Below are 27,316 nucleotides of genomic sequence, written 5' to 3'. Positions count from 1 at the left end.
TTATTGACAATGCCACTATCCCTCTCATGCACCCACATGAGTTCACACCACTGGTGTGTAATGCTGTTGTTGAAGAACAGATTGTGCCTGCATGGAGTGAAATGACAATACCACTGTCTCTCGCTGATGCACCACTCTCTATCCTCCCTGGCGGCTATGATGGCGTTCTCGAACCATCTACAGATACTCCCATTGTCGTAGCATGTACGTTAGCTTCTGTGCATGAAGGTACAATCCCAGTGCGGATTAGCAATCCAACCACAGGTGATGTTACGTTGTACTCTGGTATGATTTTGGGTGAATTTCATTCTGTCATAGGCCGACAAGGTGAAGGCTACTGTGCTGTTGCTGCCCCCTCCCCCTCTTCCCCTACCACTCCTCTCCCTTCAGACACCTTGTCTTTTGATCTGTCATCGACTTCTCTGTCACCATCTCAACAGGCTAAAGTTCAGGATTTGCTAACTGAGTATGCTGATATTTTCAGTCACACTGCTGATGATTATGGTCGTACAGATTTGGTCCAACATGAAATCCCCACACCCGACACAAACCCAATTCGCCAACGTGCATATCGGGCTTCTCCCCAAATCAGGCAGGAAATAAAAGAGCAATGCGATCGCCTCTTGGAAGCAGATGTCATTGAACCTAGTTCAAGCCCCTGGAGTTCACCGATTGTTATGGTAAAGAAGAAAACCGGTGGCTATCGGTTTTGTGTTGATTATCGTAAACTCAATAAGGTGACACGCCCAGATTCCCATCCCCTTCCCCGCATCGATGACACAATTGATGCGCTTGCTGGCAACTGCTATTTTAGCACTATGGATCTCTCTAGTGGATACTGGCAGGTAGGAATGCATCCCAACGACAGTCCCAAGACTGCTTTCACTACTGGTACTGATTTGTTTCAGTTCAAAGTCATGCCCATGGGATTACGTAATGCTCCCTCTACCTTTCAGCGGCTGATGCAGCTTGTTCTACGTGGACTGCACCTTGATTCGGTTCTTGTGTACCTTGACGACGTAATTGTCTTTGGCAAAACGTTTGATGAAAAGCTGCAGCGCTTGCGCGAAGTGTTCGCCCGTCTCCGATCAGCAGGTCTGAAACTGCGCCCAGAAAAGTGTAACTTTTTTCAACAACAGGTTACATTCCTCGGTCATGTCATCTCACCAGATGGTGTCTTACCTGATCCGTCCAACATCGAGAAGGTAAGAGACTGGCCGACCCCGCGCACCGTGACAGATGTTCGTGCGTTTCTCGGTTTGAGCAGCTACTACCCGCCGATTTGTGCAAAATTTTGCAAAAATCGCCCGAACCCCTGAACCATCTCACTAATAAAGGTGTGCCCTTTGTTTGGTCTGATGAGTGTGAGAATGCATTTAACACATTGCGTAATATCCTCATATCACCCCCTCTCATGGCTTTCCCTACTTTTTCTCAACCTTTCACTCTGCATACTGATGCATCGAATTCTGCTGTAGGTGCTGTTCTGACACAATTCACTGATGGTAAGGAGCGAGTTATCGCCTATGCTAGCCGAGCGCTTAGCAAAGCTGAACGAAATTGGTCTACGTATGATAGAGAGCTTTGGGCCATTGTCTGGGCAGTGCGTCATTTCAGGCATTATCTTTCAGATAATCAGTTCATTATCGTCACAGATCATAAGCCTCTTGTCAGCCTCCGCAAATTACCCGTCTCCCTTGATACGACTGGACGTCGAAGTCGCTGGGCGCTTGAACTCGACCCCCTCGATTGGGTCATTGAACATCGCGATGGAGCCAAGCATGCTAATGCTGATGCCCTCTCCCGAATCCGCACTGAACCACCTAGTGAGTCTGTGTGTTCTCTTCATCCACCACCTCCACCACCTCCTCCACTTCATCCTCCGCCACCTCCACCTCTTCCTCCTCCAGTTCCACCTCCTCCTCCTCATCCCCCAGCCCCCCCCTCCTACTCCACCGCCCCAACCTCCTTTTTCACCTGTGTCTCCCTGTGATACTCATGACCCAGATTTCCATACCCCGGAAGACAGTAATGACCTCTGTTTCTTGTTAGTTAATGAAGGTTTCAGATTACATCAAGCACAACACCAGGACCCCATCATTCGTGAAGTTCGGTCCTGGTTAGATCTGGAAAATTTCCCCACAAATCATCTATCCCTCGTTATGAGTCTGCTCTTCGCAAATTTCACTCAGAACGTGATCGCCTAGAGCTCCATGATGGCTTGCTTTGTAGATTAAGACGTGCTTCAAATGGTTCCCTCGATCGTCAGGTTGTCATACCGCATTCTCTCGTTCCTAATGTATTGGCTATTTTGCATGGTTCCCCATTTTCTGGACATTTTGGTGCTGCTAAAGCTATCCAGAAAGCTGACAAGGTTTGCTATTGGCAGTCTATGCGCCGAGACATTACAGATTTTTGTCTCCGCTGTGCCCCGTGCCAAGCACGTCGCAATCCCATTCCCGCTCTCCGTGCCCCCCTTCAACCCATTACCTCTTCTCGTCCCTTTGAACGCATTGCCGCTGACCTGACCGAATTACCCCTCACCTCACAAGGCAACCGCTATGTTCTTGTTGTAATGGACTATTTCACGAAATATGTAAATCTCTTCCCTCTGCCCGACCAGAAGGCTACCACTGTTGCCACATGTCTTTTTGACAGGTATGTGCGTCAGCATGGTATCCCAGAATCGATCACACCTCACTCCTCTACAGGATACACCCCATTTTTCCTTGTACACGGTCGCGAAGCCCGCCTTCCCCTCTTCCTCCTTACTGCCTCTAACCCCACCCTCCCATCCTCCTCTGCTGGTGATTATGCTGCTGATTTACTCAGTCGCCTTGATTTTGCTTTCACACAGACGGCCACCAAGGCCGATCGTGCTCATGAGACCCCAAAATACCATTATGATCGACATACACGCTTTGTCCCATACAATGTCAATGATGTAGTTTGGATAAATGACCCTACTGTGTCACGTGATAAGCTGGCCCCACAGTGGAAAGGCCCGTATCGTGTCACTAAACGAGATGAAAAAGGTATTCAATACCATCTCATTGACCCATCCTCCCCTTCTTCACAGCCGAAAGTAATTCACTACAATCGGCTAAAGCCCTATCTCGACACTTCCCTGCCTCTGTCATCCCCGACAAGTCCACCACCTTCCCTCGATGTCCTCCCCCCACCAGTACCCCCACCATCACTCTCTACTAATATATGGCTTGTACCACCCCCCTCCCCACCTGTCCCACCTGTTACGTCCCCTCCCAGTCACCCCAACGCGCCTCCCCCTCCTCCCTCACCATCCCATGATGCCCATGCACGTAACCATGATCCTCCGAACCGCACTCGAAGCGGCCGGATTGTACACCCTCCCAATTACTATGGTAACCCCATCTCGTCCGACTTCACCTCTTTCTCTCGCTAGGCCTTGGCAAACTTGATTTTCAGACAACCTTAATGACGGATTGTTGCTATCTTGAAGTTTATTGCGTCATTTGTCTTATGTTCACTTATGTTTCTGTTGTCTGACTTCTGAATGCAAATTAAGGAGGTATTGCCTTCTAATGCCATTCCTTTGTATATATTTTTTCATGACCATCAGACAGTTAAAGCAGGTCATGACTTATGTTTATGGACAAGTGTAGTTCCTACCGATTAATGCCTTGACATATTGTATTTGTTTGCTATAATTTCATGTGTGATTATCTTTTAAGCCACCGATGTCTCGCTCATATTGCATACGAGTGTTATGTAGTTTAAGTTTTAATAATTGCCTTTCTATTGCTTTGATTTTTCTTATGTTCTGCCTGTTCTCTGACTCCTCAGCTTTTGAATCTCCTCCTCTCTCTATTTCATTTCACATGATGCCTTCAACATATTTCTGCCTATCCACAGCCTCATGTGGACCAATTACTAAACTTTCTTTAGCTTTGCACATTTCTGTGAGATCTCTATTTTTCACACACGTATTCATACGACCTTATCGCCATACCTAGATTGGCCTATTTCTAATATTTGTTTGAATGTGTTTTTCTTTTAATTATGCTACGCTAACAATATCCTGGTTTCAGGTTTTTCATTCCATAATTCTTAGAATGCAAGATTACTGCATTTTCATTCCATTATTTCAAGTTGGCTTCATATTTCCTGCTGAACCGGAACATGAGCCTAATTATATTACCAAGATGTGTTTATTTTATTGATTTCTTTATTCGCTGAATTTGAGTGATCAACGCAATCACTTTCTTCCTTGTTATTATTCAATTTTGTTTGATTTTTTTATTCCTTTTCATGTGTTACACCCTATTACACATGAGTTAATTGTTTTGGATCAATGGGTTCAATACTGTAGTTTTTAGTATTGTTCAGATGAAGCTGATTTTTGTTAAGTTGTTTAAATTCACTGTGCACACATTTTTTCCCCTCATAGTTTGAATCAGTATTTATGCGATTCTTTGATTTCTGCCTCGGTTTTACAACTTTCAGTATTGAAACAGGAAAATGTTTCATGATTTTTCCCATGTGCTCATTGCCTTTTAACTATGATTTTTCTTGATATTTTAGTAGTAATGTTAACACCATGTTGAATTTGATATTTCTATGTTCTTTTGTTTCCTTCTACCTCTTTCCACTTTCTTTCACACCTTTAGTCATGCTGTATTATTCTGTATGTTTTATTATTTTGTAAACGTAAGTTGCATCTTGTATCCAGTCCCCTCTCTCATTTTCTCACTGGAGAATACTCTCAATTGATTTTTTTTTTAGGTCACCTGTCCCACTGTAATAAACCTCCTTGAAACGAGGACGTTTCATTTTGAAAGATGGAAGTAATGTGATACAGCTGTATATCAAATGTAGGAGTGTTGTTGCTACAAACCCGAGCTTCAACCACTACAGACATGAGGGAAAACTCCTTCATTGTTATTCCCAGAATTTTGTCCAACCCGACTGGTCATCACATCCTGTGGTCAGTCCACACACCCTACCTCCCTAGGAGCCTAACCTCTCCCATAAACATTTCTGGATAACCTGTCTCCCCATTGTCTACCAGTGCTAAGTTTCTCCCCCATCATCCCCATCATGTAATATGTGAGTCACTGGTGTCAGTGACCCATGGATTGACAGTGGTCATCATTAACTTACACCTTTGTTTTATTATAATTTGAATCCCTCTATTTTGAATATTTGAATATTGTAGATTAAGCCCCTCCTTCGAGTATAGATGTATTATAAAAGTGACCATGTGCTTTGGTCAAGAGTTCTCTCTTTCACCCTCTTCGGGTAGAGACACATAAAGCGTTGGTCTCCCTTGCCATCCCTCTTTAGGGGCAATATATGGCCGTCGGATAGGGAGCACCTATTATACCAAATATTGAATCTTGTATCCTCGCCTGGAATATTATTTTTGTGACTAAATAAAGAGCCCGGAATTGTATACTTTATAATATGAACTGGTCTCTTGGTCTCTTCTGTGTGCTGTCGAGAAACGTTACCAATGTAACACCGCCAATACGCCATCGAACATCAACTACAAAACAAAAGGTGTTACAATTGTATATCCCAAATTTCAACAGAATGGCTATAAAACTGAGAGTAGTTCAATCCACATTTTGTAAGATTTTGTTAAAAAGATGCTGTTGCCATGGCAACACATTATGTAATGGTAACAAAAAAAGGTGTCTTGTATATCTTCTTTTGATAGCGGTCACACATGACAAATTTGGGGTTAATTGCTCAAAAAACGACAGAGTAGTTTGATACACAACATTTTGTAGGATTTTAAAAAAATTTGCTGTTGCCATGGCAACGCATTATGCAATACTAACGAAAAAGGTGTCTTGTACATCTTTCTTTGATAGCGGTCACACATAATGCCAAATTTGGGGTTAATTGCTCAAAGAATGGAAGAGTAGTTTGATCCACAATTTTTAATGAAAATATGCCATTGCCATGGCAACGCATTATAGATGACACCAGCGAAAAAGGTGTCTGGCACATCTTCCTTTGATAGCCATCACACATACCAAATTTGGGGTCAATTGCTCACAAAATGAAAAAGTAGTTTCATCCACAATCTTTTAATGAAAATATGTCATTGCAATGGCAACATATTATGCAATACACTGAAACCCCGTTACAAATAGTTTGGTTATAACGAGGAACCACTTTTAACGAGGTGATCGCATCGGTCCCGTTTTCCTTTGCGTGTAAACCTATGGCAGAACGAGTCGGTTATAACGAGCTCCGTTATAATGAGATTCTGGTTATAATGAGGACAATTTCGGTGCATCATGATAAAGAAAAACATAAGCAATCTGATCGGATACAATGAGGTTCCATTTCTTGACCTGCCTATTTCAAAAACAAGTGAGAAACGAAACATTGAAAACAGAATTCACGCTATCTGTATCTCTTTCCCGTTCTGCAGAGTCTGCTGAACACAGTAATGTGCATTCACACAATGTGCACTGTAAATGTATACGATCCACATGCCGTCTCTCTACATGAACCCACCTTCCCACCTCAGATATGAGGTGGGAAGACTCCGAGACAAACATGATAGGCTCAGTCTCGTCATTATCTTTCTTTAATAACCACCATTATCAGAGATGGAAAACCGAGTGCCGTTCTTTCCATGTTTTCTCCTAAACCATGCGATAAGAAACTGAAATATCTTCCGATGTTCATACTACTATATCTGTTCTAAAAGAAGACTGTACTGACATTTTCTAATTGTCTTATAATTCTTATCTACATTTTTTGATGCCTACTACTGGAAAGAGAGGATTCTAAAACCCAGCATGAGTCTGAAATGATTTTTTGAAAAAGAAAGAAAACGAGCAAGCCACGGAACGAGCCACACAATTTAGCGTACGTCACAGGTGCACAAGTTCGACTTAAGCAAGACAAACTACACATGTCAATTTACTGATGAAATCTCACACGAAGTACTGCAAAAGCTGTTATTTAGTAAAATTGCAATATGGAGCTGAAATAAACATGTTAATCAATACTGGTATCTATCAATTTTTACAAGGAATCTCTTCAAAAGCTTTATTTTAATTAGATAAAATTTGGGGGGAAAATTCCAGATATGCAAAATGAAATTGGCATCGTTATTTGAACGTGCTTAAAATCAAAATCCAAATAGACTCTTTTCAACGGCACACACGATTTACGCCTATAGTTAGAAGAAAACAGCACCCAGTGCACATAGACTCTGGACTAGAACTAGGACTAGGACTACTGAGCAGTCAAGGAGTACATGGCAGTCCAAGTTTTGATGGGTACACCCACTCGCGTCGCTGTCGACAGCTGTATGTGCACAGTGCTAATAAGGCACAGCGTAATGCTGTAGTATACATACCCCGCTGCCAGAACTTGAAGAAAGTCCAGACGAAAGTCCAGACACCAAGGTCTAGATCTAGACCCTTGTCCTGCAGGCACTGTTGTTCCTGTGCTGAATTTTGTAGGTAAGGTATCTGCTTTATGGATTTCCAATATTTTTGTAGCCGAGATAAATCTCTTGGTGGTCTTATTCACACCAAGGACTAGATCTAACAGTTAGTTTTAGAAGGACCATATCTCGGAAGAGTAGCCTGACCACGTAGATACTAACAGTGCCGCCGCTTCGCGATCCCAGCGCTGGCCCTGTAGTGTAAGTATAGTGCTAGCGTACTTCCGTATCCATGTAGATATCTAAAAATTCTCCTAACCAAATTGCACCAAAATCAAAGGAAATACTTAATGACTCATGTATCCACTTTCTCACGTAAATTTGAACCAAATCGCTTGTCAGGAAGGGTAAGTGTAGATGTCGACTTTCATGTCATCACTAGAAATAATCTGCTCTAAACATGAGTGATCGCGGCGTAGGCCCTACCTGCCTGTGCAGGCGCACAGACTGAAGTTAGCCATCTAATATCATGAGACAAATCTTTCAAGTAATCCGGAGCAAAAAATCAATTTACAAATCATTTGTGGCAAGTTGAATGAAAAATTTAGTTCCTAAATCACACATATCGCCACAATCATTACACTTTTGAGTTTAGTTCCCGCATAAATTCCCCGTTCGCACAGTACTAGTCAGCTAACTTCAGTTCTACATTGTGCAAGTCACGTTCGCCAAGATCTTTTGTGAAGAGTGAGTTTGTTTTGAGTGACGACTTGAAAGTCGGCGTCGATATTGATACTTCCTGATTACCGATTTCGTTCAAATATAAGAGAGTACCGTAAAGTCCCGTGTATAAGACGCACCCGTGTATAAGACACACCCCTACTTTCGGACCCAAAATAAATAAAAAAAAAAAAAACACGAAAATTTCCACGCAAATATTGTGTGTGTCATACATATTATTTCAGCTCAAAATTTCCCTAGAATGCAGCATGTATTTGCTCTATTTTTTGTTTCCTTTTATACTTTCTTTTAACGGTATTCATCGGACATCGGCAAAATATGGAAGACGCAAAATGCGAGACTTGTCTCGGTACTCACTTGCTATTGCTTTGCCTTTCAATCGTGGTAGCATATACATGTATCATCAAAGATCGTACTCATGAGTGTACAGTACGATCTTTGCTATCATACATAGGGTGTCTCGTATATTGACGCATGTCAGACTGGAAGGTTCATTACGAAAAATAAGAAAAACAGTAACAAGTGTAGCATAGGGATCGTACACCGAGACATATGGTGCGTACGGTAATTACACTCACTGTTGTTTTGCCTGGAGGGATTACCAGTAACGTGTGTCTCTTGTACTGTATCGATCATGCTTGTATGTATGTACAGTGCTAGCCTTTTGCAAAAGGCAGCTCGCTATACCGGTAATTTCAGCACACGCACACAGAGAGCAATGGACTTGCACACTCAGCTTGCAACGGGCAAGCGCGCTCCGATCCGATCGTTGTGTGCACGTGCACTGCGAGAGCCTCTCTTCAGCTGCTGCCTTAGCAAAAGGCTTGCTAGCTGTACAGTACCTAGCTAGCTAGCTAGCTATACTATCCTCGATCCTGGCCTCGATCGTGAATTATGAAGAGCATGCAAACGAACGCGCCATGCATACACCATTTGTACATGCTTCACACATCGTTCACATTACGGTGACACAGTGTCGATCCTACTCCGTATTTTACGGCTTTTGTCTATGGCCAGATTGATATTAGTACATCGATAAGTTTCACGGTATCGGCAATTTAGTAATGATACCTGTACATCGCGTATTTCAGCTACTAGGTTGGCTGTTGGTAGCTTGGTAGACTGATATACATCGGTACCCGGTAGGTTTACATCGCATCACGTAATACAGCTGCATGTTGTCTATGGCCAGATTGATACATCGGTCATCGTAACTACGTCTACGGTACACAAGGCCGATGTATCGTTTATCCCGTTTTTACAGCTGTTGTGTGTGTCCAGATTGAAAGATCGCTCATATATCCGTAAGTTTTAGTGATTGCTTACCCTCCGAACGTCGATGGGCATACATGGCCCCAAGTTGACCTTATAAAATTGGGTGTACGTGACAGATTTTTTTTCGTGATTCGACTGTACCTGTGTATAAGACGCACCCCCGATTTTTCATGTTTTTCGACGAAAAAAAGGTGCGTCGTATACACGGGACTTTACGGTACTTTGAAATATGCTTAGAAGTACAGGTGTATATCCTTTAATTTTGGTGCAATTTGGCTCAGTCAAATTTGGGATATCTACATGGATAGGACAGTACACAAGCGCTGCCTGCTGGCTAAATTAGGCCTAAGTGTTGTCTGCTACTCGGTACGAATTAACGCACGCAAACATGAGCGCTTGTAATCAGTATGGTAGTTGTGCACCTGATACATCGTGACATTTAGGCTCGTCAGCTCATTAGCATACAGTGTAAATAGCACCAAAAAAAGAGTCATTTTGAATTTGAAATTGCGGACTAATTTGTGATGAAATCCCGCTTTTACTTGCACAGCTTGATCTTTCGGAATTATAGGAACAGCATATCAAAAAATATAATACTGGTACAGTCCCCTTTTAATACATATCCCGAGTCTAATTTTTGGTGACTCAGGACTCCCCAACAATTTGTGAGTGGTTACATTTGTGATTGTGGAGTACAGTACTGAAAGAAGAATGTATGTGTGCACATCACTTATGTCATAATGAGAGTTAATATTTTCGCACGTTTTTAAATTTCCAAATAGCCTCCCACTCTCGAAATTCGCGAAAATAAAAGCCTCGTGAAATATTCGGCAAATACAGTAATGTAATTAACGTAATGATTTCATCCCCCCTTTGAGATACACATACGTGATATTAGCTTAAACCACATAGAAATGTGGAAAAAAAAGTATGCATTAAAAACCTTTTCATCAATGACACTTGTGGCCAAAAATGGAAAATATGTTTTTGGAATGCACGTGCAGCTAATCATTATATATCCTTTCCATTTTAACTTCCAACTTCCACTTGTTTGCTTGTTAGTAAACATTAGAATGTACATACAGTACATATAAAAAGCTGGAATAATTAATGAAATCATCGGGATTCCGCCAGGTAATAATACAATGTAGTGTAAGAAAAAAAAAAAAAATGAGTAACGCATGTTAATCTACTCGAGCTGGTGTTCCGGAAAAGTAAAATATGCATTTAACAGTTTTGATAGATCTGATTTTGTTCATCATGATTCAAGACTGCATTTCACAATGAAGATTTTCATTCTTTCAGAATGGTCTGGTAGAAAATGTATAAAATTAAAAGGATCACGATCTCCCAAATTTAATCTGTTGCGCATCTTTCAAGAACGAGTGTACAAAATGCCGAGAAATTTTCGCAAACATCATTCAACATTTTTGTCATGAAAATCATCGTAGTACCGCTTGGCGTAAAATACCCAGCAAGTTGCGGTAAACAACGCATGCATGTTGCTCTATTTGTGCCAGTGTTTAGAAAAAACTTAACTAATGCATTTTATACAATATGTGACCGGCGACAACGGTTTCAAGCAAAAGTCAGGAATTTTGAAAATTCATTTATTCATTGATTCATATTGCCCATTTCCTAAGCTTTACATTGATATAAAAACATGTTCTTTTTTATTTGTTAGCCTGACAAAATTGTGAGAAAACGGGCTTTGAAGATACACCTCTTGTTCGAAGATAATACCGAGCGGCGATGCCAGTTGAGAATCACCCATCCGTATGATGGTGCCAATTGAGATAAAGCTCCGCCTCTAGCAACCACAGCGGCTTCTGATTGGCTCACCGAGGGTGTCAAATATCCCACGCACCTTCCTCAGAACTCAGTGTATGGAGCCGAACACACAATGCGTTTCACTTGGGTTTGTTTACCCGTACGTCTCTCAAGATGGCAGATACGATAATTGCAAGCTTGCTGGTTTCGTGAGTACGGCGCACGTATTATCCGATGGCATTCACACGCTATGCCTGTGTATGTACACGTCACAGGAGTAGGTGGCGCATTCGCATCCACATCTTTACAAATCACGTTTTCATGGCAGTTAATTTGTCTTGTAAATTTCATCATTTGGGACCCTTTCGAAGGCAGAAAGATGGCAAGGGTCAAGCTTACTGTTGTTGAATTTGTTTTCAAGCAGTGCATGTGTTGCATTGTGTGGTAAACAAACAAACAATCACTTTTTACTTAGTTTGGTGCAATTTTGACATTTAGTTCAGTGTATCATTTGAATATTGGTCATTTATGACCGTCATTTATGACCGCTCCTTTCCTTTCTTCTGTTGTCTTTTGAGTAAACCTGCTGTCATATCTACTACAAGCACTAGTGACAAGTGAGTTTCCGATCGCATGTTGCACAATTTGTGTGGCAATGTGCGCTTCAGCTAAGGTTCAAACCATGTTCCGTATTGTATCTATTTTCATGTTGGAAGTTAGTGCTGCCTAGTGTTGCCGTTCACTTTTTGTTTCACTTCTGGGCAATTCCACGGTAACTGACGTTACGCGAAAGGATTTTCATGAAATTGTTCACATTGTAGTTTTGTGAATGAAAGCACCTTGGGCTTGTAATTAGCATTGGTGAATGAGTTCATGAGAATGAAGAAATAGGTGGAAAGTTTTTCTCTCAAACTGCATTTCTTATCACATAGCAAGTGAAAATGTGTCGGTAACTGAACAGAAAAAGGACATGGGAAATTATGGTGTAGATTTAAATGGAAATATCTCATGTCCCTGACTTCTAACCTTTAATTGTTTAATATGGCAATATACCTAGGTTCTTAGGAACAGGTGTGCAAAATAATGTGCACTTTAGATATTTCCTGTTAGCACCATGCAAATTTCAGTGAAGGCATGACGGTAACTGACATTACGTAACTGACGTTACGCTTACATTAACCATAGGGTTTACACATGTAAAATCATGATTGGGAATAGTTTTGGCGGTGCTGAGCATGACTTCATAGGAGAGCTGAAGTTCTTTCCTCATCTATAACAACTCCCTGAGTGAATGCAATCAATATTAACAGAACAAAACAGTGAAAGTTTTTGAGGAAAATTGGACAACCCATTGTACAATTTCTGTGCAACTGTTGCTGGATAAGAAGACTTTTATATTTTGTGATGTCATGTATGGAAAACGATACAAACAAACAAAATTTCACAATCTCTTCTCAAGAAAAGGACCCATTCCCTATACGAGCATAATCACAAGGGTGACATTATTTCCCATATCGATGCTTTCTCAAAGAGGCAAGTGCTCTTTCATTATGCTACAAAAATGAATAAATGTTAAATTTTTCTTACATTTTTCCTGTATTCTCACCCATACATGTGACATCACAAAGTGTCAGTGTCTTCTCATCCATCAATGGCTGTACAAAAACTGTAAAAATCCATGACTTTTTAACAGATCATGATGGTAATTATCAAAATGGAGTGCATGACTGGACCACCGAGATCACTTCATACCAAGAATGAACAATGCAACAGAGTTTGTTCATATCTGGAATGTGTTATTGAGTTAATACCAATGTGTACTGTACCTGCACAACATGTTCAACCATGGAGCTACAAATGAATAGCCCGTAGCTCCATGGCTCAACTAAATATCGCTGCATTTCCTCAATTCACATACCGTACATTTGGGCATCATTCTCCTTTGATCTGTCATTGCATTGGCACTATGCAAACTTAAAAGATGCATTGTCAGAAGTTATACCCCCATCTCACTAGATGGCGATTCCGCTAATATCATTAAAAAAATCAACACAGAGGGGTGGATTGTGCTTGATCACTTTAAATCTTCTCCATCCTATCTTGAGTGGTTCAGAAGCGCAGAGGGTCGCCACCATCGCCATGGTCACCGCCCAGTTTTGAACATGTCCAATATTTCCGTAGCGAGGTCGCCGTGGTTTTAGAGCGTATCACAATCACCTCACGAGTGCATTAAAAGCGCCACATTCGTAGCTCTGACGGGGTAGCAACGCATAAAGTGTAATTCAAGCGCATCGAGAGCGGCCCCCATTGCCCATGAAAATTACCACTTTTACAGTATTACTTAACAGGAACCAACCATGAAGGAAAGAAAGTGATGCACCAGACCAGGAAGGTGGACATGGAGAAAAAACATATAAATTTCATCTTTCCACGTACACTCAGTATGAATCTACTCTGTTTGTTACTGTATACGCTATATATTTCGCGGGGGTTTTATTTTCGCGAATTTCGCGAGTTGGGAGCTATTCGCGAAATCAACAACACGCGAAAATATTACCTTCCAAAATGAATCCCTTGCCTTGATGATACGAACATTTCAGTACTAGTATACCATGTCATGGCTTACCGAACAGACCATACTGGCTAAGCTTGTTTACGTACATACAGCACATCCACGTCTACTTACGAATACTGTAGAGAGCCAATCCATTATGGCAAGGGGACCACTCGTCAGAAATTTAGCGCGATGGACTTAACCACTTCAAAAATGTTGAATTCTAACTTACTAGTTCGCAGAGTTTGGTAAGTTTTTTTTCATGCAGTGTATAACTAGTATCATTCTTATTTGCTAGTAAGTTGAAAATTCACACTTTCTTTGCCACTTCATATTTTCTCTGGTCCCCCAATCGCGAATTTAACCACTCGCGAAAATGTGTGACAGTGGCAATTCGTGAAAATTTATGTACGCGAAAGTTATAGCGTATACAGTAAATTGTTTGTTTGGCATATACCATTGCAAGTCAATGAAAGTAAATTAAGTTGTAATCTTTTCAAATGTATCTTCATAGAATTGTCTCATTGTAGGATACGATTTGTAGTTTGCACGTAAGTCGGTTCTTTAATATTATATACACATTTTACCGTTTTAATTGAATTGATGACTTAACTAATAGTGCAATTCACATCAGGTTCTAACTGGTGTGTTTTACAATGCTAAGATGTAAGGGTGAAACCATATTCTGCATATCCATGTTGGTGTGACACTGACATCTGACTGAAGAAATTCAATCATGAAATCCATTTTATACCCCGATCGCTTGAGATTGTAGCATGAGGCCGGCGTAAATGTATCACTGTTGTAGCAAGGTCTTGATAAGTGTACAAATTATATCGCAATACAGTCGGTTTGATCGCAGAAGCAGCATGTCTCGTCGGTCTGGAAATGCTGCAACAACGTGGCAGAGTCATTATCATCATGGCGTTATCGCCTACAGCGCAGGTTGAGCATGGAGAAACCGTAGTGTAATTGCCTTGGAGGCCAAAAATGGAGACGAACGGCGATCGCACCACGATTTGTAAATTTTCACAGATCGCCACGATCGCCTTCCTAGTGAGATGGGGGCCTTAAAAACCTGATTCACTTCACACAAATTAACTTCAAGGTAAAAGTTTAGAAACAGTTGAAGGTAATCAATAAAAGGCACTAACTGTATGGAGATTTAGGCTCCTCAGATTGTCCTTTATACCAGTGTAGTTTTTGCCAACTGGTATTTCAGTCTTCAACCATGGAGGTAGGCGCAATCTGCAAAAAAAAAGAAAAAATATTTCCTGTTGAATAGTTGAATAGGTTGCAGTTCTCACTGCCCTGAAGTCTACATTGATTTCCCTTCTACCTTCTAATGCATGTAATCAGTAAATATTAGCAGACTGAGTTTGACCAAGCTGAACTTGGTCCATTTATTGATACAGTAACTCTGACTTTTGCCTGAGAAACCTTTAACTTTGTTAAGTTTGCATGTAGCTTTTTATGTTCATCATTGGAAAGCAGACTGAGTTTAACTTAGCTAAAATTGGTTCACTTATTTATTCAACACAAAGACTTGTACCGGTATCAATTTCTGACTAAGATATCTTTTTTATTCAAAAGCAATACACTATCTTTATTTTGCAGTAATTTACTAAGTTTTGTATGTTATTAAGATATGGGGATTCATTCATCTAATGACATGGTATCAAATGTGAGCAAATGGTAATTTTTAAAACTCAGTCCTATATTATGGTTTAGGCTGGATATAGACAGCAGCCAAATTAATACCCCATAGAGTCCCCCCTGTCTAGGAGGACCTCAAGAGGACCTCCAGAGGGCATGCCAGATGAAAATGAACCATTCTTTTATAAAAAACTCAGGGGGGGGGGGGAGGGGGGAGGTGAGAGAGACCCCTGTTTTAAGAGTCACCTTGTGTTGTTTAGTGCAAGGTCGGCATACATGTTTATGGAAACCAGTGGGTGGGCACTTCTCTTCAAGAAAGGAGGCAGTTTCTAATACGCACATACTGTATGCACAATCCACCACAAACAGCGCAGGTCACTGGAAGTGTTTGCCATATTCATGCATTGTTTACACCGAGACCATTAAGAGTCCCCTTGTCTGGTGTTAACATGGCACAATCTCTAGATGTTGTGCTAGACTTGTGCTAGGCCATCTAGCAAAACATTCATGCTAGACTCACACCAGACTCACTCTAGACTCATGTTTTATGCTTTGTGCCGTGACTGTTTAGAGTCCCCATCATCTGGCATGAACACAGGACAACCTCTGAGGTTGTGCCGTGTTTGTTTGTTTGTTTGTTTGTTTTTCCGGGGGGGGGGGGGGGGGGGGGGACTCTAAACAGGGTATTAGAGTGGTTATTGTCATATCATCCAAACCAATTTGCATCTCGTTAGGACTTTATGCATATGTTTGTGTATCCAGCATCAAAATTATATTTCTAATCACTACATTGGATTAGATAACAGCTGTACACCATTGCTGAATGCCTACAATGTGCAGCAAAAAAAAAAAAAAAAAAAAAAATGTACATCTCTTTGAGCACAGTGAGGTTGAAAGGTGCCATATAAACACAGAACAAAACAAAAACTATCATCAGTCCACATCAAAAGAAGGCAGGAAATAATTTATGACATTTTAAAGGAATTAAAGTCATACCTTTTGACTCCCTTTTCTTTCCTCAACTTTCCATCATAGCTATGACTTTCAGGCTCTACAGTGAAGTCTCCTGCGATGAAGTCCACAAGACCTGGTCCTGTTGCTATCTTGTCTTTCTGCTCCTTTGTCAGAGTGCCATATGGCTTCTTGTCGAGGTGTAATACTTGGCTACCAATAACAGTTGCAAGGGGAATTCTCTGGGAGGGTAGAGAAAAGGTTAACAACAATTGACGAGTTAGAATACATAAGGTATCAACCTACACATATGCATAAGATGCGATACGTCACTTATGATGTACCTCAAATCAATTATGTCACATAATGGAGAAAAGTTTCAATACGGGTATACATTGTAGGTAAAGAAAAAATATTGCTGCTTTGTACAACGGGAGTCACCTGACATGGGAAGCTCATCTCGAAGTGTTAAGTATTTGAGGAAGTACAACAGTTGTACACATGCTGTTTGTTGTTTTTTTTTTAAGTAAGATAAAATACAAAATGCCAAAAATTATACTTAACACTACAAAACACAACTAAAAATGTCACTATGGTGACTGGTATGCCACTGCCATATCGCATCATTCTCCCATAGGTCTGTAGTACATTTTGACAATGTGAGACAAGAAGAATTTGGAAACTTGATAATTTCCACTTGACCTTTGACCCATAGGCCTATGGGAAATGCATTTCTACTCACTGAAAATATGTCCTGGTGTTCAGTACTAGAACATCGATTGGTAGAGACTGTATACCTTGAAGATATTCACAAGTCAGGTGAGGAGTCTTACTAAGACTGTCATGGACAGCAACGGCGTAAATCCGTACTGAGGAGTGGGGGGGGGGGGGGATGATCGGCGATAGTCACCATCACGATTACAAGCCCATAACTGGACCGGCGCAGCCCTTGGGGGGGGGGGGGGGGGGGAGAGAAGCTTGGTTCCCCCCCCCACACACACACACTTTACAGGGATCGAATGTCCCACTCTTTTGCATGCAAAGTGGGAGGAAAGTGGCAGCAAAAATATGAAGACTTTTTGTTCTTGTTTTTGTTTGTTTTTGTTTTTGGGGTTTTTTTTGCTTGTCAGCCGACTTTCGGCGGAAAATCAGACCTTAAAAGTATGAAGAATTTTTTGTTGTTGTTTCTGTTGTATTTTGATTTTCTTTCTTGGCTGACAGGTAATTTTGACCCCCCCTTTCAAAAACGTAGCGCAGCCCTGAATGCCCAATTAAATTTGATAAAATGGTAATATGGTATCCATTTCTTTGTATGTCATAATGTAGTAGATATTTTCCTGTAGCTATCAATTGTATACTCCAATTTTCTTGATTTAAGTCAATAAAGCAATCATCCCAGGGGCATCGTTCCGTGTTAATGATGGTGGGTGGGAGAGGGACTTGGAGTTGGCATATCTGTGCGAGGGAGCGGAGTCACCTAGCAGGGGGAGAGTGTGGGAGGGGGTATCCCCCCTCCCACACGAGGAAGATTTTGCATTTTCAGACCTGAAATTCAGCGATCTGGTGCACACTTTTGGTGAAATTTGGGATTTTTTTCCTATCAAAAAACAAGTATGAAAAAGAAATATTCATAGATAATTGAATGACTACATCGTGGTATTTCAGCTCTTGCTCCGCCTGTGCGACGATGGTTATTATACAATTTCAGTATAAAATGGTATCATTTAAATAAACTTCTTGTATTAATTCTAACATTGAATATCATGAACGCGACCGAGCCTGAGTGAGCGGAGTGAGCGGGGGGGGGGGGGGGGGGGGGGGGGGGGGGGGGTTGGAGGGGAAGGGTGTGGGAGGGGGTGTTTACATTTTGATGTTGTACATGGTGCAATTTGATGCATGTTTTTGCGCGTTTTGTCGACTTGAAACAGTCCCACTTGTTTAAGGTAGCAATATATTTTAATGTCGATTATGTTAAAACAATTTGGCTATAAAATGGTATCATTTGAATTCACTTGTGTTAATTCTTACATTTAATATCATGAACGCGACCGAACCCGAGCGAGCGGAGCGAGCAAGAGAGGGGAGGGTGTGGGAGGGGAATGTTCCCCCTCCCATGGTGAGAACTTTTTGCCTTTTGATGTTGTACATGGTGCAATTTGATGTAAGTTTTTGCGTTTCTTATCGACTTGAAACAGTCCCACTTGTTTAAGGTAGCAATTGATTTTAATGTCGATTATTTTAGTAAACAATTTGGCTATAAAATGGTATCATTTGAATTAACTTCTTGTACTAATTCTTATATTTAATATCATGAACGCGACCGAACCCGAGCGAGCGAAGCGAGCAAGGGGGGGGGGAGGGGGAGGGTGTGGGAGGGGGAGGGGGATGTTCCCCCTGCATTTTGATGTTGTAAATGGTGCAATTTGATGTATGTTTTTGCATGTTTTATCGACTTGAAACAGTCCCACTTGTTTAAGGTAGCAGAATATTTTCGACGTAGATTATCATTGAACAATTTGCCTTAAATGGTATCATTTAAATAAACTTCTTGTATTAATTCTTCCACTGAATGTCATGAACGCGACCTAGCCCGAGCAAGCAAAGCGAGCGAGGGGGAGGGGGTGGGGTGTCCCCCCTCCCACGGTGAGAACGAGGAAGATTTTGCATTTTCAGACCTGAAATTCAGCGATCTGGTGCACACTTTTGGTGAAATTTGGGATTTTTTTCCTATCAAAAAACAGTATGAAAAAGAAATATTCATAGATGACTGAATGACTACATCGTGGTATTTCAGCTCTTGCTCTGCCTGTGCGACGATGGTTATTATACAATTTCAGTATAAAATGGTATCATTTAGATAAACTTCTTGTATTAATTCTAACACTGAATATCATGAACGCGACCGAGGGGGGGGGGGGGGGGGTGGAGGGGGAGGGTGTGTTCCCCCTCCCACGGTGAGAACTTTTTACATTTTGATGTTGTACATGGTGCAATTTGATGTATGTTTTGCGTTTTTTATCGACTTGAAACAGTCCCACTTGTTTAAGGTAGCAATTAATTTTAATGTCGATTATTTTAAAACAATTTGGCTATAAAATGGTATCATTTGAATTAACTTCTTGTACTAATTCTTATATTTAATATCATGAACGCGACCGAACCCGAGCGAGCGGAGCAAACAAGGAAGGGGGGAGGGGGAGGGTGAGGGGGATGTTCCCCCTGCATTTTGATGTTGTAAATGGTGCAATTTGATGTATGTTTTTGCGTGTTTTATTGACTTGAACCAGTCACACTTGTTTAAGGTAGCAGAATATTTTCAACGTAGATTATTATTGAACAATTTGCCTTAAATGGTATCATTTAAATAAACTTCTTGTATTAATTCTTCCACTGAATGTCATGAACGCGATCGAGCCCGAGCAAGCGGAGCGAGCGAGGGGGATGGGGTGGGGTGTCCCCCCTTGCACGGTGAGAACTTTTTGCATTTTGATGTTGTAAATGGTGCAGTTTGATGCATGATTTTCGCGTTTGTCGACTTGAAACAGTCCCACTTAATATATTTCTTAATATATTTCTATGTTGATTATTACTAAACAATTTGGCTATAATATGGTACTATTCAAATGAAATTCTTGTATCAATTCTTACACTGAATATCACAAACACGACCGAACCCGAGCGAGCGGAGGGGTGGGGGGGGGGGGGGGGAGGGGGAGGGTGTGGGAGGGGGTGTTCCCCCTACCATGGTGAGAACATTTTGCATTTTGATGTTGTACATGGTGCAATTTGATGCATGTTTTTGCGCGTTTTGTCGACTTGAAACAGTCCCACTTGTTTAAGGTAGCATTATATTGTGATGTCGATTAATATAAAACAATTTGGCTATAAAATGGTATCATTTGAATTAACTTCTTGTATTAATTCTTACACTAAATATCATGAACGGGACTGAGCCTGAGTGAGCAGAGCGAGTTGGGGGGGGGGGGGGGGGGAGGGGGTGTCCCCCCTCCCACGGTGAGAACTTTTTGCATTTTGATGTTGTAAATGGTGCAATTTTATGCATGTTTGGGTATTTTATCGACTTGAAACAGTCCCACTTGTTTAAGGTAGCAGAATATTTTGATGTAGATTACAATGAACAATTTGCCTATAAAATGGTATTATTTGAATAAACTAATTGCATTAATTTTTACGATGAGTAATTATCATGAACGCTGTCTGTTAAGCAATTCAAACAGAAAAGCAAGCACACGAGGATGAAGATAAGGGGCATACTTTTCCTCCCACACGAAGGTGATTTTGCATTTTCAGACCTGAAATTCAGCGATCTGGTGCAACCTTTTGGTGCAATACTTGGAATTTTTTCCAGCGCCCCCCCCCCCCCAAAAAAAATGAAGAAATAAATAGGGCTTTTTCAGGGAAGTGTTAAAATCATGGAATTTAGCTCTTATTCCGAGTGTGCACCATCTTTGTGTTATATGTACAAAGTCTAGTGAGGTAGAGCGTAGGGGGAGGGTGTGGGAGGGGGAACACAAGACGGAGCTTTTGCGTTATTAAAACTGAAATAAAGCGATCTGAAGCACACTTTTTGTGGAAAATTTGGAAATTGTCATTCCCCAAAGTATACAAAGTCTATAGAGGGGACCAAGCAATGGGAGGATGGCAAGATACATCTCCCATATTCGAGGAAGCTTTTTTTTTACAGTTTTAGAACTGAAATTCAACAATCATGGTGCACACTTTTGTTGGAATATCTGGAAATTTGTCAATAAGAGAAGGTGGGAGGGGATAAGCCCTATTCCCTATTCCCCCTTCCTACACGAGGGAGATTCTGTATTTTCTTATTGCATTTAAACGTTTTGGTGCACACATTTTGTGGCATATTTAGAAAACTGTCAATGTTCAAAGAGTAACCACAGTCTACTTGTATGCCCGTAGGGGCGGGGGACGGGCGAGCAGGGAGAAGGAGTGGGCGAGCGCTAACACCACCCTTCCAGTTTTCTATAAAAAAAAACGCAAGAAAATCTTCCTCATTTCGGGAATCATTGGGGATCATAATGATATGTTTGCCCCTCCCCTCTCCCCCCGTCCGCGCTCCCCGTCCTCCAGGATCGACGCTCCTGCATACGAGGGTGCTTTTGCATTTTTAGAATTCAGATGAAAATATACATGTATCGTAAACACATTTATGATGCAATCTGGGAAAATTTCAATCCCAGAAGTGTATACTATTTTTTTTTTAAAGGGGGAGGGGGGGGGGGGGGGGGAGGAAACCCTCAGTTAATTGAAAGTACTTAGATATCTCCTCCCAGCCACAGAACATTTGCATTTTTTAAAACTGAAGTAACAGACCTGGTGCACACTTTAGATGAAACATTTTAAGATCTGTCAATCTAAAGTGTATTTTTTTTTTTGGACTGAACGGGGAGGGTATGGAAGGGGTTAGGCCTATCCCCCTCTTACGCGAGGGAGATTTTGTATTTTCAGAATTGAAATTCAGCCATCTTTGGGTGAAATATTTAAACAGCTTTCTATCCAAAAAAAATAAAAACATTTCCACATCTCGGGAGTTACGAGGAGGAGCAAAATGATATGTTTGTCCCCAATACTGTTATGGGGGAACCATCCCCCTCCCCCTCCATCGATGCCTCTGCATATGAGGGAGCTTTTGTAAGTGAAAGATCTGCTGCACACTCTTTGATAAGGATAAGGAAATACGTCAATCTCAAAAGTGTACAAAGTCTATCGAAAGGGACCCAGTAGCGGAGCTTTTACATATTTATGATTGCAATTCAACGATTGGTGCATAGTTCTGGCGGTAGTTGGACAATTTTTCATAAAGAAAGTTCCAGATTTGTCCTCATCTTGGGAATTGCTTGGGGACAAATGATTTGTCTGCCCCAAACATTTCCGTAGGGGCTGGGCAAATGCCCCTTTGCCCCCCCCCCCCCCCCCCCCGAGATAGATTCGACGCCCCTGATCATTCCTGGGTATGCCCATAGATGTATCAGTCATCATCGTTTCAGGAATGATTCAGGAAATAGAGGGGGGGGGGGTTCAATTATGGCGGTGTTTTTTTTTTTTTGTTTGTTTTCGTACATAATTTGCAGATGGTCCCAAGTTGCTCGCGTCATAGCATGTTTACATGTAAGCCTATGCTCTTTGACGTTGTCAATGTCTGGACCATACCTTATGTCGATATTACTTTCTTCGCGAGCGCGCGCTTGAGAAAATTATGTATACATTATCCTACAAGATAGAATACTGTTCAGCTCTGTTCCCTGTCTGATTGCATGAACGTCATGCAATATGTCAAAATGGATACAATCACATTTCTGCCTCGTCCATTTTTTTTAAATTTCGGGGGGGGGGGGGGGGGGGGGGATGATTGTACAGGCCATCCCCCTCCTCCATTTCAGGGGGGGGGGATATATCCCCCCCCCCCCCCCCCCCCCCCCCCCGTGATTTACGCCCATGATGGACAGTTGAGTACAGCTGAATTTGACTTAAATCTATATGAGTAAATTTGTGAAATATTTTGTCAAAAATTGAATGACAAGATGAGCACTGTGAAGAAAGATGATGAGAATGTAGGCCTAGCAACTCCAAAAGATTTTCAATGGACAAGGACACTGAGCCTGCCCCGACCATTTAGACCCCGTTTACAGTGCGAGGCTCGGCCGCGGCTTGGCCGCGGCCGTGCCCAGCCCCGGCTTGGCCGCGGCCGTGCCCAGCCCCGCTTCAGTGTAAACGCGCAAAAGGCCAAATGCGAGGCCAAAATTGGCCTCGCATTTGGCCTCGCTCTGGAGGTAGTCTCGGCCGCGGCTCGGCCGGCCTTTTCTTGGTGTAAACGCAAACTGGGCCAAATGCGCGGCCAATTGCGCGGCCAATTTTAGTCTGGCTTCCAAACCCTCTGCCTGTATCTTTTGCTTTTCAGGATATTAACCCCCTCAACGTCGAAAACTAGTATAGTTTAAGGTGGTTTTGTCCTCCAAAGGATTCTTTCCTTCGGCAAAGGCCTTTGCCCGAACGTCGACTTCGTCGCCACGGAATTCATTTGGCAAAGGGTCTGAAAACCAGACAATACCAAATTGTGTATGTTTACAAGCAGAGCGCCACTATGACAAAATATTGAAAGGTTTGAATCAAAAGCGCGGCCGAGCACAGCAGTGTAAACGGACAAAATTGCGAGGCTCGGCCACGCAATTGAGGCCAGGCTCGGTCGCGGCCGAGCCCAGCCCCGCACTGTAAACGGGGTCTAGGTCAAAGATTAAAGAGGCCCTTTCTTTGGAAGAAGTGCTGAAGGTATTAACAAAAGCAGTGACAGACTTCATACCAGAACCTGTGATGCAACAAGTATACGAGACCATTAAAATGGACACTCAGCAAATTGACAACAAATAGAGAGATCTAGAGAAACAATTGTGTCAACTCAAGAGAGACTTGTCAGACATCAGCAGAAACATAGAGAAATAAGAGCAATACATTTGCCAAAATTGTTTGAGGTTCCATGGCATAAAAGAGGCTCAAGGAGAAATATGTACACATTGGTGAGTGACATTTTAATATTCCTTGATCCTCTGGGCATCAACCTCTCCCCAAGTGACATCACAGAATCATGCCCAGAAACAAAACATCCAACAGAGCAGTAAAGGAAACAAGAGACTCGGGGGTCTCGCGCTCACCCAAATATCACGAGTTCACTTTCCATGCATTTTTGCAGACTCTTACCTGAGAATATCAAAAACTTGGAGCGGGGAAAGTTTTGAGAGCTGGAGGCATGGTGTCCATTTGCACATTCCATCCCACTGGTAAAGATACCTGCCAAGTACACTTTACTTAGAAAGTTGGACTATGCAGTTTTGAAGAAAAAAAAATAGAACTATCACTCAATGTGATTAATACATGTAACCCCACCTAACACTGAGGGAGTTAGCTTTACCAGCAATTACTTTACGCATTTTATTGAAAAAAAAAAAAAGAAACCATGTATATTTTGCTCACCGATAGTCACATGTGCCATATCTTAAGTCAAGTGCTCAAAACCTGAGTGAGTAAGAAAAGTAAATTGGCAATTTCTATGATTTTCATTAAAAAATGTTTTTACTATGGCAACACAATGTTTGAGATTAGCAAAAAATGAAGTTTGAAAAACTATTATATCACAACCCACATAAATGCCAAACTTCAAGTCAAATGCTCAAAAGCTGAGAGAGTTAGCTGAATTCATATTTATGCAGGGCTGCACACTAATCCATTTTTTCTGCCGGTCCGACCTGTCTCTGTCGGACCAGTAAATGCCCCGTTTTACCATTTTTTACCGGTCCGAACAGAAAATCTACCGGTCAACAACAACAAACTAAAAAAACATTAAATGACTTGCAAACTTATTTTCTTGTTTTTTTTTATGGATGTACCCCCCTCATGTACATTTTGCAGATTAATATTTTTTTAAAAACTTGCATTATTTATTGCACAAGAAATTTACAAAAAAATATGAAAAAAATAGAATATTTGTTTGTGAATTACAGTGTAAAATGATAATGAACAAAATCAGATTGTATCAAATGCGTTTGTGACTTTTTCTAAACATCGGCGCATGAATTTGCTGCGTAACCACCTGCTCTTGGTTGGATTGCGATGATTTAATGAATTATTTTAGCTGTGATATTTTCTGATGCACGCGCTACAAGGGGTTCTTTATATTTCTCCCGATAATCTCTTTGCATTTGTGCATGCGTTCTTGAAAGGTACACGACATGCAGGGTCGAATTCGCAATCCTTTTTGTGCCCATTTCTACCTCAAATATTAACGGGATTGTGACGATTTCATGAATCACTTCGGCTGTAATATCTTATGATGCACGTGGCAAAAGGGGTTGAAAATTGTGTCCTTTATTTTTTCCCGATAAACTCTCGGAATTTCGTAAGTGCGTTCTTAAAAGATGTACCACACGGCCAAAAATCATGAGACTTTTTGCGCCTATTTCTACCTCAAATATCAGCGGGATTGTGACGATTTCATGAATTACTTCGGCTGTAATCTGTTATGATGCACGCGCGAAAAGGGGTTGAAAATGTGTCCTTTATTTTTTCCCGATAAACTCTTGGAATTTTGTAAGTGCGTTCTTAAAAGATGTTCCACATGGCCGAATTCATGATACTTTTTTGCGCCTATTTCTACCTCAAATATCAGCGGAATTGTGGCGATTTCATGTATTACTTCAGATGTAATCTTTTGTGATGCACGCACCAGCTAGAATGGTTGAAAATGCTTTCATTTTTCTCCCCATAATCTCTTCGCATTCCGTACATGCGTTCTTAAAAGGTATACGACATGGCCGAATTCACGATCCTTTTTGCGCCTACTTCTACATCAAATATCAGCGGGATTGTGATGATTTCATGAATTACTTAGGCTGTGATCTTTTATGATACACGCGCCAAAAGGGGTTGAAAATGTGTCCTTTATTTCTTCCCCGATAAATTCTTTGAATTTCGTAAGTGCGTTCTTAAAAGATGTTCCTTACGGCCGAATTCATGATACTTTTTGCATCTATTTTTACCTCAAATATCAGCGAAATTGTGGCAATTTCATGAATTACTTCAGATGTAATCTTTTGTGATACACGCACCAGCTAGAATGGTTGAAAATGTGTTATTTTTCTCCCCATAATCTCTTCGCATTCCGTACATGCGTTCTTAAAAGGTATATGACACGGCCAAATTCACGATCCTTTTTGCGCCTATTTCTACCTCAAATATCAGCGGGATTGTGATGATTTCATGAATTACTTCGGCTGTAATATTTTATGATACACGCGCCAAAGGGGGTTGAAAATGTGTCCTGGTCAATAGCACAATCAGGGTATGCAATTGTGTAACAGGGCAAAAATGAAAAAAACTTGGTGAAAATGCTTTTTTTGTTGTTTGTTGTAGCTGAGTGTTCAAATTTTCATTTCATGTAAAGAAAGAGTCAAAATTTTGCATTAAACTGTGCATAAATTAGCATTTAAATTAGGGGTGTCGAATTACATTGAAATGACTAATATATTGGAAAAATTCATTAAAAAAAAGGAGAATGTTTTTTTCATCTGATATTGCTGTTAGATATTCCTGATAAATATCCCTTTCATTCACCACCAGCACATAGCCATGACATATCACAAAATATGAATAAATTTCATATTTTTACTTCTCGAAATGGATGATCAATTTTGTAGGCATTATTTTGAATTCAAATAAAACCACTTTTACATATTTTATCATATTTCACTTTTGTTAAAGGGTGAAGACGCGAAACTTTCAGGAATAGGTAACAGACATATAGTGGCCGTTATTACAAATTTTTATGAAATTAGGGCTGGTACTTTGGACGATATGATATTTTTCATCAAAAAATTATCTGTACAGTTTGACCTTGAATGTGCGCACAGTGTTTGGATCAATTCTCATATTTGTAAACACAGATAGAAGAATGAATGTGAGATTTATGATGACTTGAGTTGATATCAAAGCTGTGACACTCAAACAATGACATATTAAGCCAAAATACTATGTTTTTGCTTATGATATCTTTAGAAATTGAACAAGCATTGAAATATGAACACTGAACACTTATCATATGACCTTCATGCAGTATAACATGGGCTTGTATTGCACTTTTTTATGCTCAGCAATTTGTAAAAATATAAAAAAACAAGTTCCTATCGCTCAAATTTGCTAAAATTTTCACACAATAGATTTCTACATATGTACAATTCATGGTTAAAAAAACAAGGATATTCAATAAGGGGAAAAAGATTCCTTAACCCGTTGAGGACGAGTCCCGAGTATACTCGGGCATGTGTCTATGGGAAATGCGTGTTGTAGCAAAATCAGTCCGTCCTCAACGGGTTAAAGTAGTCAAATTAGGATACACCTCACTGAAAATACTGAAAAACGGCTGCACTTAATTTGCTCAGCATTTGAAA

General features: G+C 41.0%; 1 protein-coding gene across 1 annotated transcript in view; it reads right to left on the bottom strand.

The window, feature by feature from the left end:
* LOC139710006 (lipoyl synthase, mitochondrial-like) overlaps positions 1 to 27,316 on the bottom strand; it is a 184,180-nt gene that overhangs the window by 133,860 nt on the left and 23,004 nt on the right. The window contains exons 2-3 of the mRNA XM_071621957.1: positions 16,389 to 16,585; positions 14,891 to 14,984 (exon numbers count right to left, since the gene is read on the bottom strand). Coding sequence (XP_071478058.1) covers positions 14,891 to 14,984; positions 16,389 to 16,585 — 291 coding nt within the window. The remainder of the gene's footprint in view (positions 1 to 14,890; positions 14,985 to 16,388; positions 16,586 to 27,316) is intronic.

The sequence above is a fragment of the Diadema antillarum genome, unplaced genomic scaffold (genome assembly GCF_040938485.1).
Source record: "Diadema antillarum isolate AM-2024a unplaced genomic scaffold, OU_Dant_1.0 seq00001488_RagTag, whole genome shotgun sequence".
Taxonomy (NCBI): Eukaryota; Metazoa; Echinodermata; class Echinoidea; order Diadematoida; family Diadematidae; genus Diadema; species Diadema antillarum.
The sequence above is the reverse complement of the archived record's forward strand: the minus strand, read 5'-3'. Positions and strand labels throughout refer to the sequence as shown.